Here is a 17,687-nt window from a genome sequence, read left to right on the forward strand (position 1 = left end):
GGGCAGGGCCGGTCCCCGGAGGGCAGGGGTCGATCCCCGGAGGACAGCGGGGCCGGCACGGAGGGCAGGGCCGGTCCCGAGAGGGCAGGGGCCGATCCCCGAGGCCAGCGGGGCCGGCACGGAGGGCAGGGCCGCTCCCGGCCCCGAGGCCGCCGCACACGCCGGGCGGGGGGCGGGACCTTCCGGTTCATGTCGGCGCTGGGCTGGCGCGGAGGAGCAGCGCGGCCATCTTGCCTCGTCCGGGAGCGGCGGCGGGGCGGGCGGGGGGCAGGCACGGAGGGAGGGAGCGGCGGGCGGGCACCCACCGAGCGTCCGCAGCCCGCGGGGCGCCGGCCTTCTCGGAGCCTGGGGCGGGCCGCGATGCGAGCGGCGGCGCGGTGAAGCGGGGCCGCGGCGGGGGAAGGAGAGGGCAGACCCCGGGCGGCGGGCCTGCGCTAGCCGTGCCCCGGCGGCAGCGGAGAGAAGCCGGGCTGCGCGGCGTCCTGCCGCCGCCTCCTCCCGCCCGCCCTGCGCTCACCCCCTCCCCCCCGGAGCCGCTCCCTCGCCGCCTCCCTTTCCCCGGCTCCATCCCTTCCCTCGGCTCCATCCCCTCCCCGCTGGATGAGGCGGCCCCCTGCCCGCTGCTGACCCCTGCGGACCCCGGCTGTAGGATGAGCCCGAAGGACTCGGAGGGGGCGAGGCCGCTCCGCTCCCCGAGGAGGATCTAGTGGGGGGGCACCGACGCGACGCCGCCCCCCGCCAGGCACCTCGTCCTTCATGGTGGCTCCCTGCGACCACCATCTCGGAGCAGACGCGCAGCCCGGGGCCCGTGTGTGTGTCTGTGCGCGCCGCCGCCGCGGCCGCCCGAGTGAGGGAAAATGTCCACTCGGACTCCATTGCCCACGGTGAACGAGCGCGACACTGAGAACGTGAGTACCGCGGCCGCGGGGGACCCGCCGCGCCACCGCACCGCGCCCGGCCCGCGCCGCCCGGCCCTGCCGCGCGGGCATCGCCCCGCGGGGCGCTGTCAGCAGCCGCCCGTACGCTGCCCAAATTGCCGATTTATTCTGAATTGATTGTTTTTTTAACCCCTCCACAGCACGGTTCGCCGGCTCCGTGGCGTTTGCGGGCATCCCTCCCCCCTCCCAAAGCCGGTGTCCCCTCTTTAATTCCCCCGGTTCTATTTGAGTGTCGCAGGGTGGTGTGAGGATCGGGTTGGTCGTGTCGGTAACGGGGATCGGGGTGGGGAGGGGAGCGCTGGGGGGCTGCTGCCTTCTCCTGATATGCCAACTTACTGCCAAAGCACCCGAATAAACCTCTGGTAAACAGATGGGAATAATTCAGCTTGGCTAGGGGTGGGCTAGGTGACCTAGATAATAGGCCTCTTCCCTGCTTAATTTGCAGGGTTCTCGATGGTAATGACGCTGTGAGGCTAGTCACCTGTTCAGATGACATTAAAAGGGTTTCTTTATTGGAATTACCCTTTGCGGAAGGGAGCCTGTTCCCTTCACACCGAATACCTCTTCCTTTTTTTTTTTTTTATTTTTTACCTTGACAAAGCCAAGGTTTAGGAATTGACACTTTATTTACAATACTAAGTCAGTTGCAAAGGTCGTATGCTAAAGGAAGAAAGAACAAAAAAATAAGCTAGTCCTACCTACCACATGAGCATATAGCAACAAACGAAGCTCGGTAGGAGACTCCCTTTCTGCAGATAGAAACTGTGTTTCTCCTGAGTTAAAACTTACTTGATCCTGGTGTATCCTGTCTGACCATTTTTCTGCATAGGCTCTGACATGTCCTCAAATGATAAAAAGAAGGGAGTTGTCACTCACTGTGGTCTAAAATGAGTTGATAGGTGAACTTTGTATTCAGCTTTTTGTGAAGGCTATCTGATATTCTTTACAAGATAGATGCTAAGCTTGACAGAAGAGGCTGGTTTTTTTCTTTTTTTTTCTTTTTTTTTTTTTTGTGAGGGTTTCTTATGTTTTGGACTGGCATAAAAGGTGGAAACTTTGGTTAAAGATCAGGAAAAACTGTTGGATTGTTCCAGACCATAAATAGTCTGAGAAAAGTGATGGTAGCCCCATTGTTTAAAACAAGACCAGACAAAGCATTAGAAAACATGCTGCATGGAACAATTACTGCATTACCAGGGATTTAGATTTTATTGACATAATAGGCACTTCTAACTTCTGTGATCTTTATTTGCTTTAGCACTACATGCAACCTGCAGGCTAAGGGCTGAATTGAGCAAAAAGCCAACTAAGCATATTTGGTTGTAAAATCTCAATGAGCTTCCTGTCTTGTGGAAGAAAATAATTAAAATATGATGCAGCCCTTCCTATGCCATGGGGAGAGTTGAAGTTGAAACATACTCTACAAAATACTGTGCAGAGTTTATTTGGATGATTTTGGTCTATATCAAACCTGACTGGACTTTTCAAGCTCCATGTGAATGTATGGAGGCCACATAGCAAATAATTTTAGAAAATGTTCAGATCAGATTCCCCAATTAATTCAAACTCTTCTGTGGATAACTGAACAGTGGAAAGACTTAATGTGTGCTTGAGGAAACATAATTATTCACAAGCTGTGTGTTCTAGCACTTGAAGTTAGGTTTTTACATGTCTTCCACTTAAGGCACCTTATTCTCACTTCAAAATATTGGTCTAACACTTCTGTGTAGTTATCTTCATAATCTGACATACATGGATTGTCTTGCTTGCAGATAAATTGCCTTAGGTTTAGAATGAGGCGCATTTTTAAGCTGCTGTATTCTGTGCTGGTGTCCACAGAAATACCTGTAGGCAGTGATATTGACAGGGAGTGATTAATGCAAGCACTCGCCAGATCCAGTCAGCCAAGCCCTCCCCAGTACAATGCCATATTCCTCTGGAAGCTCTCTGATGTTTTGGCCATCAGCTATCTAGAAATTTACCAAACTCTATCTTGTTATGCCTTGCTTAAAAAGTAAATTTAAATCTGGCATTTAGTCTGTCTGAATTACCCCTACAACTATGAACACAAGGTCTCTTTTTTTAATACCAAATGCAATAATTTTGATTCTTCAACTAACTGTTCTTTACCCCAAATCTGGGTGTATTATGTTGGCAGGTAAATTGAGCCTTGATTCATTCTCTTTCACATAAGAGAAGTCTAATTAGTTAATACTCAGAGGGCTCTTTGAAGAGGCTTAGGAGGTGCCAGGGTATTCAGGTAGCCTTTGGGGCCATGGTTGTGGACCCCATTAATGCCTTCTCTCTGCTTGGAAGGTTACCACTGCTGACAAAGGCTTGGCTGGTGTTGAATCTGGTTGAAGTGTGCTGATCACAGCTTATCCGTGCCTATACTTGCAGTTTTGAAAATGAAGTTAGCCTCCAGAATGACAGTGAGTGTAAATTATCATTGTCTGTGCTTGCACTTAACCGCGTTCAGTGGTTGGCAGGTCCTGTTGAATAAAAAAGTGTAATTGCCAGTGCTTGATTTTTATTTTTTTTTCCCTAAGGCTTCTTATCAAGACATGCTGAAGTGGAAATACTGACTGTCACAGTGGCTTTCCCCAAAAGCTACTCAGAGCTACCAAGCCTTTGGTGCCTTTGAGATTAAAGAATTTGGCTGCGAGTCACCTGGTTTTGAGAGGAAAGGCATCCCAGATGATCTGTGATCATAGGAACTTCACACTTGGACAGTTGGAAGCTGGCTGGTGGCCTGCCATGAGCAGAGACACAGCAGCTCCTCTCTGGCCATGTCTTGTGCAGCAGGGGCTGCTCAGGGGACAGAAGTGCAGGACAGGATCAGATCTTCTCTGTCTTTTTCAAAAATATGTCCTGCATGTGAGAAAGAAAGCAGCAGAGACAGCAGAGACCTCCTTCGTGCGAATCTGGGAGACAGGATAGACACAGAAGAAGGACTTTAGATGACAGAAGAATGAGTAAACCTGTTTTACTAGTGATGAGAAGGAAGGGAGAGAAGATGGAGGAGAATAGAGTGTGGCAACACAGTGGAAAAGGAAGATAGAAGGTGGAAAACAAAAGATGAGAGGAGTCACAGAGAAATGTGCATATGGCAGGATGGAGGACAGCCAGTGACAAAGAAATAGGAGCAGAAGGAACAAGATTGTGAGGAGTAGGACAACTATTCATTAAAAAAAATATTCAAAGAGTGGGAAGATGATAGCAAACTATAGATAGAAACAAGGAAATACAGGTGGTATGGAGGTTGGAAGATTACTTTTTTTAACAGCATGAAACAGAAAAGAATAATCTTGCATTAAAGAGTTTAATTAAAACCTCTGTGTTCGTTGCACAGCTGTGTTTTTTGGGGGGGAAGAAAGAGTAACTCTTTTGAATGTGTTGGTTCTGCAGGCCAATCTGAATTAAAAATTTAAATAATTTGAGGGAAAGCAAGACTAAAATATACTCTTATCTCCATGACTGTGCCTAATGTGAAAAATTTGCTATTGAAAAATGCCAGCATGATGGCAACTGTGCTTGCACAAAAGGATTCTGTGCAGCAGAAGTACCACCCCTTTTTGGTTTTTGTTTTTTTTTTTGTTTCTTTATTTAAAAAGATTTAGCAAACGCAGAGTTAGGTACAAAATTGTATTTTGAGCTACTGGGAAAGTTAGTGCAGTATGTCTTGGTTTATTACCAATTAAGTATGAAATGCATTAGAGCATTTGCAGACAATATGCAAGCTTGCATTGTTCTATATATTATTTATCAGTCTTCTCGTATTACAGATAGATCTGTAATTTGAATGCTTTCTTCCGTAGCATGAAATCCTGTGGGGTTTTTTAAAGAAGGGACTGAGGAGGGAAGCGTTCCTGTGGCCAAGACTTCTGACAGATTTTCTTCTGCAGGGCCATCTACACTATTCCATATTTTTCACCAGTTGTAATAAATGTTCTGGTTTGAATTAAATTGGGCAAAGATGGCAAAATAACTAGAAATAAAGAATATTTTAGGAATTCACCTGGCATGTATTTTATAGTGCCAAAATTCCCCAGAGCAGAAAAAAATGTTGATGCTCGATAAGCCTGGTACTGTGTCCTCAGAAAATACCTGGTGAGCTGCATGACACTGCAAGTCATCAAGTGCTAGTATTTTCACATTTTTGCAGTGAGACATTTAATTCTCAGCTGTGCTGAGCAGCCTGTGCTGTGGTGTTTAATCACTTGGCTGCAGTCAGCTCACAGTGATGGGAGGCTGCTGGGGGCAGCAGCCTCGGGTGCCCCTTCCCACCCGCGGTTTGTGCCAGCTCTGATTATCACGGGGCTCTGAGATGAGTCTGGTCAGCTCTGATCTGACTGGTAGAAACCCTTAAGAAAAGTGGAGTTATCCCCGTGCTGTGGCTGTAAACAGAATGCCCAGCGCAGGTGGGGAAGTTTAGAAATGCTTCCTAGTAGTTTTGTTTTGGTTTGAATTAAGCCAGTCATAGCACAGCACACTAGGGCTGGGGTAACTTGAGTTGTGCTGCAACTACAAACAGATACATATTTACAACAGTGTTATTTGGGATGTTTTATTCCTGGAAAGAATCTTATTTTCTTCCTTTCTTACATTTTTTCAATAACTCAGAAAAACTAGGTTGCAGGACCTTACTCCAGAAAATGTTACATAGTTAGACTTAATTCATTAGCACCACCAAATGTGGCTTATATTGTGGGCTTAGAAGTAGCAGTCTGAAAAACAGAACACAGCTACAGGAATTGCTGAAAGAAAATGAGAGTAAATACAGTATTTAGTACGCTGAACTTCACAGTCTTCTTCCTAGCTTTTGTTACCCACTCACCTGGTGTCCCTACCTGCTCAATTCTCCATTTTAGTTCTAGCCAGAAGTTATATTCATGTTGATGTAAGCGGACAGTTCCTGTTGACAACATGTCTCAGGTGACTCAAGTCACAGGAATTCAAAGAGTGGAGGCATTTGTCTCTCCCAGTCTCCATTTCATATGATATATAAGTAGCATGTGTCTGCAACTTCCTCTTCTCCTCAGTCAAGTAATGCTGCCTCATGGGTGTCAGCCAGATCAAAAATGGAGGTCACTTTTTTTTTAGGCTCATGGCATATCAAGGTTGGCTCTGCTTAGCGTGGAGATCATCTGCCACTAAAATTCTTTAGAACATATGATAAATAGGTGCATACTGCTCTTAAAACATAAACCTGAAAGATACTGAGTACACCTGTGATGAGGAAGAAGCCCTAACCCTCCTTGGGTTAGGAGGAATTACTGCCCCATAAAGCAGCGAGTTGCTGAGCCCAATATGTATATATATACATATAAACAGAAATTGACTTTCAAATAAAATTTGTTCCTGCGGGTTAAAACCTAAGCAAAGCTTTCTATCTGCAAGCTCAATGTGGTTTTTGAAAACCAACTGTGAGGTGGTTGGGTTTTTTCTTTTTTGTTTAGCATGTAATTACTGACAGTGATGATTCTGGAAACAACTTAGTTGGCAGTATTGTTGATGAAGAATAGAATATGGTTGGCTCTTTAGCTATTATTCCCCAGGCTGATGTCAATAAATATCCATTTTAATCAGCAGTAAAGGAACTTTGGCTGGAAAGATATGATGAATGTCAGATCTTGATAATGTGAAGCAACAAAAGAGCTTTTAAAGAGCTTTTCTAACCGGCACCAGACTTATCTTTTTGATTATATAAGCAGGATTTCTTCACTGTTGTGTTGTTCAGTGCTAATCATGGAATTACAGATTCACTCTCTTTCATATGCTGTATAGAGCATGAACCAAATGCTGCCAAACCCATCTCAGAGGCTGTAGTGGTTTTGCATGGGAGGACTCTTGAGCCAGACCCTGTGTGTCTGTGGGGGGAGCATCCTGCCTTTGCTGAGGACTCTTGGTGCTTGGCTGTCAGCACTTCCCCACTCTGGTCTTCAGGGCACTGCTGCACTTGTCACTAGCAATTCCCACTGCTGGTCAGTAGCCAGAATAAGGGGTGTGCTAGTGTTGCTTTTGTGGCAGTGTTCCCTCTGCCAGGTGAAAGTGTCCTGTGTCCCTACTGTCCCCCTCCATCACACTGCCCAGTGTAGGCTGTTCCATTGCTGTGCTCACTTTGAGCTGGATCTGCCATGTCCTGAGCATTACTCCTGGTTTTTTTCTTTTATTTTGCCTTCCCCACTGAGGTGTGGAGGAATTAGGAATGTGTGTCAGAGGTATAGCTTCCATGTGCTAAAGGCTGTTTACTCTCCAGGTTCCCCCTTTAATCCGGTGGTTTGACAGATCTGACCTAATTAAAAGAGCCACTCGTTTTCATGAATGTCATACCAATTACATGAATGAACGCTGTGACAGGCTGAGACTGCGCAGTGAAATCTTCCCCTTTTGACAATGGAAGCATCCCAATTAGTGTTTTCTCTCCCTTAACATCTATATTATATTTCTAAAGTCTGCTTGTCTCCCTTGACGAATTCTGACCCTTTCAGTTGTTCCACTCGATCACAACATCCATAATGGTTGGGCTATAGCCTATATCAGTGAATAAATCTGCCCTCATGGGTTGATAGCTTCAGTGTCACTTTAGGTGGATAGCATTTTTCTTCATAGCAGACCCTTCAAAATTTTGTGAGATGGAAGCCATGATTGTTCACCCTTAAGAGTGATTATGGAGCAAGCTAGTCTAAAAACTGCTTTTTAATTATATGTGTTGGAACCAAATAATTGGTTATGCAAGCATCAACATATGCATGCTGGGTCTGACAAAACCCACCTCACTCCATATCCTGATTTGTGCCTTGATCACTGGTAGGAGGGAAGTAAAATCAAGACAAGTACAGGACATCTTCACCTGATGCATTCCTGTTTATAATTGAGGAAAATAATATAATATCTTATAATACATGATGATTTAGGGAATCCCAGAGCAGTAACTGGTATATAAACAATTGTGGATGAGTGTTTGCTGTGACACCCTTTGGTGGCTGCCAGAAACGTAAGTCTGTGTTTTGACTTTCCAGCAGAATTCCTGTGTCAGCAGTTGCAGGATGCCCTGCTGTGCTGTTTCAGGGATATCTGTGCTCAGTAAGATGCTACCCCTGTGTATATCCTTAGGGCTGCATTTTTGCTCTTACACTGGTAGTACTCAGCAGTCTGAGTCTTCTTAAAGATGTTAATGAGAATGGGAAATAAAATACATCTCATTGTTGGGAAGGGCTGCAGTGATATTTTGTCTTTGCATGTTTGATTTAAAATATTTTTGAGGTTTTTTAAAAAAACAACCTATTCTATGTTTCCTGTTTTTCTTTAAATACAGTGCTAGTGGAAAGTGCACAGCCAGAAATTACCATTTATTTATATATTGTGTGCCCGGGTTAAGGTAATGAAGCAATTTAGTGTCTCAAAAATTCATGTCCTGGATTCCTTACATTATAAACATTATAAGGGATAGGCTTTAAGTACAGTTTTTTCTTATTACAATTAAAAAAGCTGAATGAAATGAGGCTGTCATGATTGTTACTGGTCTGACAGATTTCCAAGAAATTCTGTAATATCACTTTGTAGTATTTCATGCAGAGGTTAGGTAACAGCTAAGGTAATAAACATTCCTGGAGACTTCAGTAAGATTAAATTTTATTGGTTCATTTTTGCTGATGATACGCTAGTTCTCAGTATTTAATTAAATAAATACTTTTTAAAAATGCCATTTGTTCCCTACATTTCAGAAAGAGTTTCCTATTTACTGTAATTAAACATGGATTTTTGCAGGTCTTGGACATTCTGATTTCTTACTGTTTTTCAGCTCTTTGAATGCATATCAGATTCTGTTTCTTTCAGGTTTTTTCCTCAACTTTTGGCACCTTCTTAAGCAGTTCAAGAACTTTGACACTAGTCATCCCCTGCCTTGTGTGTTTCTAATTCTCTGAATGTTAACATATCTGAAACCATACAGATGCTGGATAAAACTAACATCTACCAAAAAGATTTCAGTTGTTGACACCCTCATACTTCATTTGCTTTTTACTTTTTTTCCTTTTCTTTTTTCTTTCTCTTCATGCTAATCATTATCTGGCTATGAAAGGATGTCGGCTCATCATTGGGGGAAGGCTTTTGCGAAAAGGTGGGTTTTGTGTTGTGTTCCAAATGTAGCTGGTCTTGGGTGCAGTCCCTCCCTTGCAGTAAGGTCTCTCACAAATGGACATGTTTTACTTCATTTCCTTCTGGGTTGAGTAATCATAGGGTGGGGCTGAGGGGAGGAGGAGAATGTTTTGTTTTGGGGGTTTTTTTTAATGACAAAGGTTGTCCTGTTAGCTTGAAAATGGATGGTGCAAAAAAAGAACAAACGTTTAAAGTATTTAAAAGATTTTTAAATGCAATCTGGTGCATGCCAAGATATGGAAAAAAGTGCTTTATTGTCATGAGTGGATTTGAGGAAATTTTTCTTTTAAAAGAGGTGGTGACTGGCAAACCTGAAGTTGCACAAAGTACCTCATCTCCTTGCCTTAGTTTCCCTCTACAGTGTAATGGTCTTGCTTTAATGAAGACAGATATTTTGGGAATCACTTAGCCCTGGTGAGTTCATTAGCAAGTGTTATTCTTACACAGAAAACACCTCCAGGAAATACAACTCACCTACTACAATATATGGAAACTTACTAGAAATGAACACATACTGATTTTAAGTTTTATGTTTTTAAGACAAAGCCTGTATCTTCTTGAAACCATATAAATGTGGACCTGGAAAAGAAGCCTGAAATTCAAGAGAGTTTTGGAGGATCAGTATAGTGAGGAAGGCAAAATCTGGAGATTTGAGGAAAAAGATAAATGACATTCATCTCAATTTGGGGAGCAGAAGATGCTTTTGCCATTTCTCTGGGCTGAGATTGGCACTGTTACCGTGTTTGCTGAGGAAACTGCCCTGGGAAATACTTGAGCACAGCGAGAAGCTGTACAAGCCAATGCATGATTTGAGCTTTTGTTGGACCACCTATATTTTGCTTTTTGCCCACACCATTTAGCTTTCCATCTGCCTATCACGGCTTCTTGAAAATGACTAGGCTGGGAGAAACACTTTCGCTCAGTTTTGAGTTTATTCTCTTCATTTCCATATGCAAAAGAAAATCCATGTTGAAATGGACAATCTGTTTTCTGTGGTTTTTAGAAAGCTTGTTGTCTGTTCAGTATAATAATGTAACTGACAGAGGAAGGACTTGCTGATAGATTTATTTATGTGAAGTGGAATATAGTCCAAATTAGATATGGTTGCAAATGGCTGGATTTCTATAGAGGGAAGCATGGCTTTGAGCAAATCAGTTGGAGAGAACTGAACTGCTTAGGAACACACAGCTTGATACTAAAACCCCACAGCTGAAAAAGGTCATATTCTTGAAAAGAAATAATCTGGGTTGGAGTGGAAATGCAAACCTCCATACAAGGAGATTGTGTTCAGTTTATCAGCCCTAGTCCAAATCAGTTCACAGTTTTTCATGCTGCCCTTTAAATGCAGAGCTAGGAAGCATGAAAAAAGTGTAGGACACAAGAAGTCATTTCTCAACAAGGGGACAGTGAAGCTCTCAAGACACAATTACTGGTGGTTTTCTATGTGGAATAGAGTTTGTTAGTATAACAGAACCTTTCCTTTTCCTGATAGTGCTTGTGTGAAGTAGGGTGTGAGTCAGATCAATTTTGGGTAACCTGTTCTCTGGCTTGTGACTATGTCGTGCCTGATGCCCACATCTCAGCTGCTTCTTAGGCTAGCTCAGGGCTAACAGTGTTTTTGTTCCAGCACAACTACTGTGTTTTCAGTGTCAGCTGTGTGGTTCAAAAGCTGTTGAATTGAAGTTGTTGAATGTGTCTGCTGGAGAGCCTAAGCTAACAAGCCGTGCTGGGAGGCAGTCTGGTTCCTGCTGCAGGCAGCTTGTGCTGAGTGCCCAGGTGTGGAAGGGCTGCAGTTTAAATAGTTCTGATACACTTCTTCTTTTGAGAAAGGTTATCAACTTAGTGAAGTGCAGTGTAAGTAGTACAGCCGTATTCCTGGGATGCTGTACTTGAACTGAAATGAACCTTCCTCTAATATATCCAAGAAATATCCTTATGGCCCTGTGCAGAACATCCCAGTCCCTGATCACCAGGGGTGGCAATGTAGGAGAATGTTAGCACCTAGAATCAGCAGTTGCTGCTTTTTTCTAGCTGGTCTGAATAATTTGACACTGAAAGGTATGAAAGGAGCTGACTGAGAAGTTCTCTGCATTGTGTGTTGCAAGGTTTGTTAGAAGTCAAAGTTTAGGGAAATACAGAGGATTGGCATTGCTGTGCCAGTACACACAGGGGTGGCTAAGGTGGCCTGAACAGTCAACACCAGCCTGGCATTAAGGACATGCAAAATACTGACATTGTTGATATAGGATTTCACTGGCTTTAGTAGGTCCTTCAGTTGATGACTGCTTTTCCTTCCTCTCCTTGAGAATTACTGATTGATAAACACCCAGTTGTTGCAGGTCTCAAGATATTATTGAGAACACTGAATTATTATCAAGCCTTGAATTTTTACTGGATATTGCTAAGGATGTGCTTCTTGTTCTTGTGCCAGTTATTAGTGGTTTGGAAAAAACGTGTACTCTTGCTCCTGAAAACTGTGATAAAATTGCTTGACTATGAAATAGGGCAGGATGGGCCTTTTTTTAGGAGCACCTGATATTCTGCATGAAAAGAAACTTTGCATTTCACTTCAGCCAAGTGTGGTCATGCATGTAAGGATCCAGGAATGAGAAGAAGCAGCAGATCAGGATTGATGTTGAGTGGTCAGGTACAGATAGTCTTCTGCAGAGAGGGTTGGTTCTGCCCCTGTGAAATCAGTGGGGTGTTGAACAGAAGATGCAGCCTCTGTGTTTAGTCCTGCTGCACCTACTCTTGGTATGGTAGGTCCATGTCTACCATGAACCTCACAAAAAGATGTTGGAAGAATAGAGGAGGGTTCTCAACAGGAGTACAGGAAATGTTTCCTTGTCTTTAATCATTCATACAGCAGCCCATTCAGGGAGCTCAATATACATATCACTTACTGAAATGCAAGGGTGTTGTCACCAGAGAAATGAAGTACCTCCATGGGAAGTGCAAATCTTGTGGCAATGCAGTAGCCAGGCAGTAAGGAGAAGCTAAAGCCAGATTGATGCTAAAACATTGTGTGTTTTTTAAAATAGTAACTATTGAAACAATTTTCCGGGAGTTGCCATAGACTCCTATCAGTAGCATTTCTTAAATGAAAGTATTTTTAAAAATAATTTGATCACAACTGTTGCACTCAAATGAACAAATCAAGGAGCCCAAGATGGGAGAGTGTATGGTCACAAGGTTACATCAGACAAATGAAACTTGCCAAGTGTCATGCAAGCACGGATTTGTTCATTTGTGCCTGTACCATGGTTGTTAGCTCTTGAGGTATGATCTCATCCTCACACTACAGTGATTTGCAGACCGAATGTTGCTCTATGCCAGTTTCTTGGTTGTCCCAAATGGGTTTCAGCAAGAGGAGGAGTAGTAGAAGAGCAAGATCTGGGGTTTCTGGTATGACTATGAATTTAATGTGTCATCTTTGGTGGAGTCAGATATTTGTTCCACCTTTGGAGGCCCCTAAACATTTCTAACTAATACTTTAATGAGTGTGGTTGGTGCATGGGCCTCAACCATGAGTGAAGAATGTAAGAGGGCATCTGCTCTTACATAAACAGGCTATCAGGAAGTCAAAAAATACTTAAATCTTAACCATGTAATCTAATGAGTAAAGACTGTTATAGATAATATATAACCATTCCTTTTTGCAATCAGTAGCTGTTCAGGGAAATGAGAGTGAAAGGAACTTGAAAAATTGCAGACAGTGTCTCAGATCTCTGTAACTGGCTTTCAGCTTATCAATATTCAAGGTATATTAGGTAAGATTTCTTTCCTTGTTCTCCAGGTCATCCTGGGTGTTTGCAGTCATATGGATCTGTAGGAACACAAGTTTAGTACCACAAGAAAGAAAAAAACCCATTTTTTTTAATTAGTGTAAGTTGTCCAATAAGGGTTGACAATTTGTGATCTTGGAAAATCTGTATTCATGTTTCCTTTCCAAAGGCTTTCCTGCACTAGTTGTGCAAATGGGAAATAACACTAAACACCTCTATATTTTGTGCCTGATGTGGCAGTCCAAGTAAGTTACTCAGAAATGCTCAGCTGTTGCAGTGCAGGTGATGTTCCACTGTCTTGACCAGGTGACGAGGTGAATTCTGTGTCATGAACTGGGCCCCACTATTGCCCCATCAGAGCAAAGTTCAGTGTGAGCGTTAAGTTTCAGTTGGATCCTTTGAAGGTTTCTTCAAAGGCATTGCTGATGTTTTTGAATGCTGCGTGCTTGTCCTCATTGCTGTGTTTTGTGTGTGTCGCTCAGCCTTACCCTGTGTGTGTTTTTGTTGCAGCACACGTCCCATGGAGACGGACGGCAGGAAGTTTCCTCCAGAACTGGGCGCTCTGGAGCTCGCTGCAGGAACTCCATAGCCTCCTGTGCTGATGAGCAGCCACACATTGGAAATTACAGACTCCTTAAAACCATTGGAAAGGGGAATTTTGCAAAAGTGAAGCTGGCAAGGCACATCCTAACTGGCAGAGAGGTAACGTGGTATGGGTGTAAACAGCAGTGAGTTGCTGTAGGTGTGAAGGTTCTCTTGGAATAGCACCATCTAAGTTGGTGAACACAGAGCACATTTTACTAGAGATATTGCCACTGATGCAGAAAAAAGCAGAAATTGAAAACTCTTTTTTTTTAGTACGATTACAAAACAGTTTCTCTTGGAAATGGTTTCTTAAACTTGTATTTTTGGCGAGTCTCTGTCCAGCTGAATTATGTTACAATTTGCTTCTAATATTCTTGGATAAATCCTCCATTTTCAAAAACCAGATCAATATACAGCGGTTAAATAAGCTTGTTGGAAGGACTGCCTCTTAATGTCTGTATACTGCAGGGCTGTATTGGAGGCAAAGTCAGGCATGAGAACTAAATGTTGTGTTAATTATGTTCCAAGTAGCCCAAGTGCAGTATTTTCTTGCCAGAGCCATGTCTGTCCCAGGAATCCTAGGGTGGATCATCCTGGGGTGTGTTTAGTGCTGGGTGGCTTTGGGAGGATGCTTCAGTTTGTTCAGGGATAGTCTTGTTTCAGTGACAGTTTCCTCAATGTGTGCAGTATAGACAAGCTTCCTCTTGCATCTCTTCTTGGAGTCAAACTCAGCTCCATATTTAGTTCCTGCATGCCATTGCAAGTAATTAATCACTTGCCCTTAATGGTGGTTCTGATTTGGTGAGCTGTAGTCCTGTCTGCTTGTTACAAGAAGGTGTTTCTTGGTGCTGTTTTATTAAAAGCAACTCTGAAGTACTGAAAGAGGGAGAAGCACCTTGCTAACCTTTCCTTGCCAAACCTGTCTGATGAAGTGAATGTTTGCTGATACCAGCAAGGACTTTTACAGAAGCTGTGTTGCTGACTGCAGTGCTTTAAGGGAATTTCTCTTTTCTGAGCTAATACAGGGTTCAGTAGCAGGAACAGAGGGAAGAAGAGAGGGGACATCATTTTGCAAGAGCTGTTGGGATAGATTTTATATTTTTTGGCTGACAGTTCCCATTGTCTTCTGATGTTAAAGTTAGTTCTCATTTGTAGAGAAAGTTTTTGATTAATTCCTTTCCGCTTAAGTTCCCTCCTCTTTTTACTGATACTTAAGATGGGATGTGCAAGCATTTGGTTGATATTTCTTTGCTCTTACTATAGGTATAGAACTTGGAGATAGATATGTGTCACACTTTGCAAAAAGTGAAGTACATATTTCTTTACTTGCAGATAACTGTGTTGACCTCTAGTTCATTATATTTGTTTCAAATTTCAACAAATAAAGGGGACAGTGTAAAATTTTTGGCTAAATTTGGAAAGATTTGAATACTAAGCTGCTTCCACTATCATGGAATTGATGTAGTTTGATCAATTGAGAGCATAAATGCTTTCTGGGTTGTGACCATTAGAATGAGTGTCATTCCTTAGAAGGGAACAATTAAGTTAATTTTATAGGAATATCTTCAAGATATTTCAAGCTTTTTTCTTTTTTTTTAAGAGGGAGAAGAGTAAAATTTCTCTTCCTGCTGGATAAACTGTACAATGTTGATAATTTTAGGTGCCTGTGACCAGAATTGTTTCCAATATTCTGGAGAGCAATTTCCCCAATGTCATTACTTCACCCTTGCCCTTACTTTTTATATGTATTTATCTGATCAATCTTCAGATTGTGCTAGGCTTTCTCATGGCTGTTAAATTGATGTGTTTTGCTTGTGATCAGCAACAGCACCAACCTTGTATGTTGAATCTCAGTTTCATTGCTAACTCATCTCCAAGGCTGTTTAAATTGGTTTTCCATTGTGTTTGATGGTGCCTCTTAACTCCTTCAACAGATTTAATCATTATACTTTGACATCCTCTGCCAAGGCCACTGATACAGATATTAAACAAGATTGGCCCCAAAATCTTGTCCTTGAAAAACTCCTACTCATTTATTTCCAACTTAATATCTCTTTAGCCTCTTTTTAAAGGAAAAGATAAAAACAATTCTGTGTACTTTTCAGCTTACCTAGTTGAAAAATTTCCATGCAGCCTCTTAGATGAGGCTTTTCATTAGTCCAGGTAGTCATGTCTTGTGTGTTTCCATAGGGTACAGTTAACTGTAGGAAAATATGTTGCATTTAAACCTTCTCTTTCTTGGTTTTCCCTGCCAGTTTCAAGTTCAGCAATTTTATGATGAATTGGAAAAAAAAAATTGTCTGCTCATTTCTAAACCCAGCTCTGCTCTTCTGTTCTTGGTAGATGCTAGGAACCTGTGCTGCAAGAATGCTTTTTTTTCTTTCTCCTTTGAAAATCTGTTTCTTGTAAGAATTCCAGGGTCATATTCTCAGCCTGGCCTCAGCCAGATGGCACTTAGCTTTCTGAATTTGTGATTTCCTGCTTTACACTCTTTCTCCTGCAGCCTGCCCTGTCTTTGTTCCTGTTCTTTTTTCCATCTTATGTACCAAAACCTAAACTAAATGCTTGGCTTTGGGAGTTACACTGAAATGAGTTTTCATCTCTGCTGTGTTCTTGCTGTTTTTGAACCCCACTTATCTTTTCCTTGTTATCTGTGTCTCTGTTCTGAATGTGCTTTTAAGTGACCATGTCAGGTTCACTTTTTGGCAATTCCTTCTTTATATCTCTGTGCTGAGTAGCTTCCAAATCCTGAAGCAGATCAGCACTTTTCTGTGCCTTCCTGGGAGGAGGATATGTTTGTTTAAGCATTCTTTTAGGGTAGCTGCTCATATCCTTGCATCTGGAGTCCTTCCCTGGGAGTTCTCCTGTTGCTTGAGATGAAGATTTCACGTTTCCAACTGGAGTAAGTTGTAGGACTCTTGTTCATTTCCATTTTTAGTATGTCTAAATGAGTGCCCATCTTCAAATTACTGAAAGGAAGAAATGATCAGAACATCAGCCTAATTTGAGGGGGTTGAATTGTCTTGCAAGGAGTGTGAGGCCAGAGATCAGCTTCACTGCATTAGGGCTGGTGCTTGGACACACCATCCTTCTTGGTCCTCTGTCTGGGAGAGTGTTATTTGTAGGCTGTTTGCCCTTTTGAAACCACAAGTCTTCATTGTCAATCTGCTTTTCTTAATTCTTTGACTGCAATCCATGTATTTGCTGTTGTACTTTTATCAAAAGGTGTTTCCTCTGACAAGTTTTCTGTACTTGCCAAAACGAATCTAAAAGATAAAACTACCTTCTGCTGTTACTGAGGTGGCCAAAATTATTCTGGACCCTTCTGTTCTTTAAAGACATGTTCAGTTAATAGCCAGGGAGCTGAAGTTTCCCAGTGAGGCTGAATTCTTTCAGAACTCAAGTCTGACTCCAAGGAATCTATTGTCATCTTCTTTCTGTTCTTCTCTTGGAAAAAGTGAAATTTAAGAGGGAGAAAGCATTCTGAATAGTAGCAGTTTGGCCAATTTGCTCAGTGTCCCAACATCTAATTTCTTTCACTTCCTTATTCAAATCATGTAGGAGAAATGTTTTAAGTCACATTATTGTGAATGGTGGAAGCAAACTCAGTTTTAATTCTATTAACAATTTCACACAGAATATCATGGCAATGGTGTAATAGTGTAGGTGGATGTGCATTTTTCAGCACTGGCCCTAGCTCACAGTGCATGAAACTGTTCCAAAAGCACTTTATGTAAAGAGAGCAAAGTTTCTGCTTTAAAAAGCAATTTAATGTTTTATTAACTGTACTTAGAAAAGTCTCCATTTAACTTTGTCAGAACTGCTCTTGAGGGCAAGCTGCCTTTGCCTGTGATTTGGAGACCTTATCAAGGCACCTCAAGTTGTTCCCTGTTCTAATGATGGGTTCAAGCTCTCACAGCCCATGTTAACACATTGTACTCTCAGTGTTCGTGTGGATAGGAATTCTCTAAATTCACCCTGCCTTTAAGGCTATAATTAGTGCACTGAACAGGCCTGAGAGTCTGTGTTCTGGAAAACTGAGGTCTCTACCTTCCCTGTATCTCCAGGGCTGAATTTCCTTGACAGTGTCAGAGCTGAGGTGAGCTGGCTTTGCAGTAACATGGCACCTTAAGGCTTGGTGGGTTAAAAAAAGTTTGCATCTTGTAAAGATTCACCAGAATGGTACAGCCAAGAACAAAAATGCAAACTTTTCTGAGTG

At 42.5% G+C, this 17,687-nt stretch overlaps 1 protein-coding gene across 15 annotated transcripts in view; it reads left to right on the forward strand.

Moving 5' to 3' along the window:
- The first annotated feature begins 563 nt into the window (after nt 1–563).
- MARK3 (microtubule affinity regulating kinase 3) overlaps nt 564–17,687 on the forward strand; it is a 62,094-nt gene continuing 44,970 nt past the window's right edge. For 4 of the 15 annotated variants that reach the window (XM_054286810.1, XM_054286811.1, XM_054286814.1 and 1 more), the window contains exons 1-3: nt 566–908; nt 9,022–9,060; nt 13,394–13,585. In XM_054286810.1, the coding sequence (XP_054142785.1) occupies nt 858–908; nt 9,022–9,060; nt 13,394–13,585 (282 nt within the window). In that variant the 5' untranslated portion in view covers nt 566–857. Of the gene's footprint in view, nt 909–9,021; nt 9,061–13,393; nt 13,586–17,687 lie in introns of all 15 variants that reach the window. The other 11 variants (XM_054286809.1, XM_054286812.1, XM_054286813.1 and 8 more) reach the window with 5 other exon arrangements.

Source organism: Melozone crissalis, unplaced genomic scaffold (assembly GCF_028551555.1).
Source record: "Melozone crissalis strain CALT ecotype California unplaced genomic scaffold, PUWL_Pcris_2 ptg000056l_1, whole genome shotgun sequence".
Taxonomy (NCBI): Eukaryota; Metazoa; Chordata; class Aves; order Passeriformes; family Passerellidae; genus Melozone; species Melozone crissalis.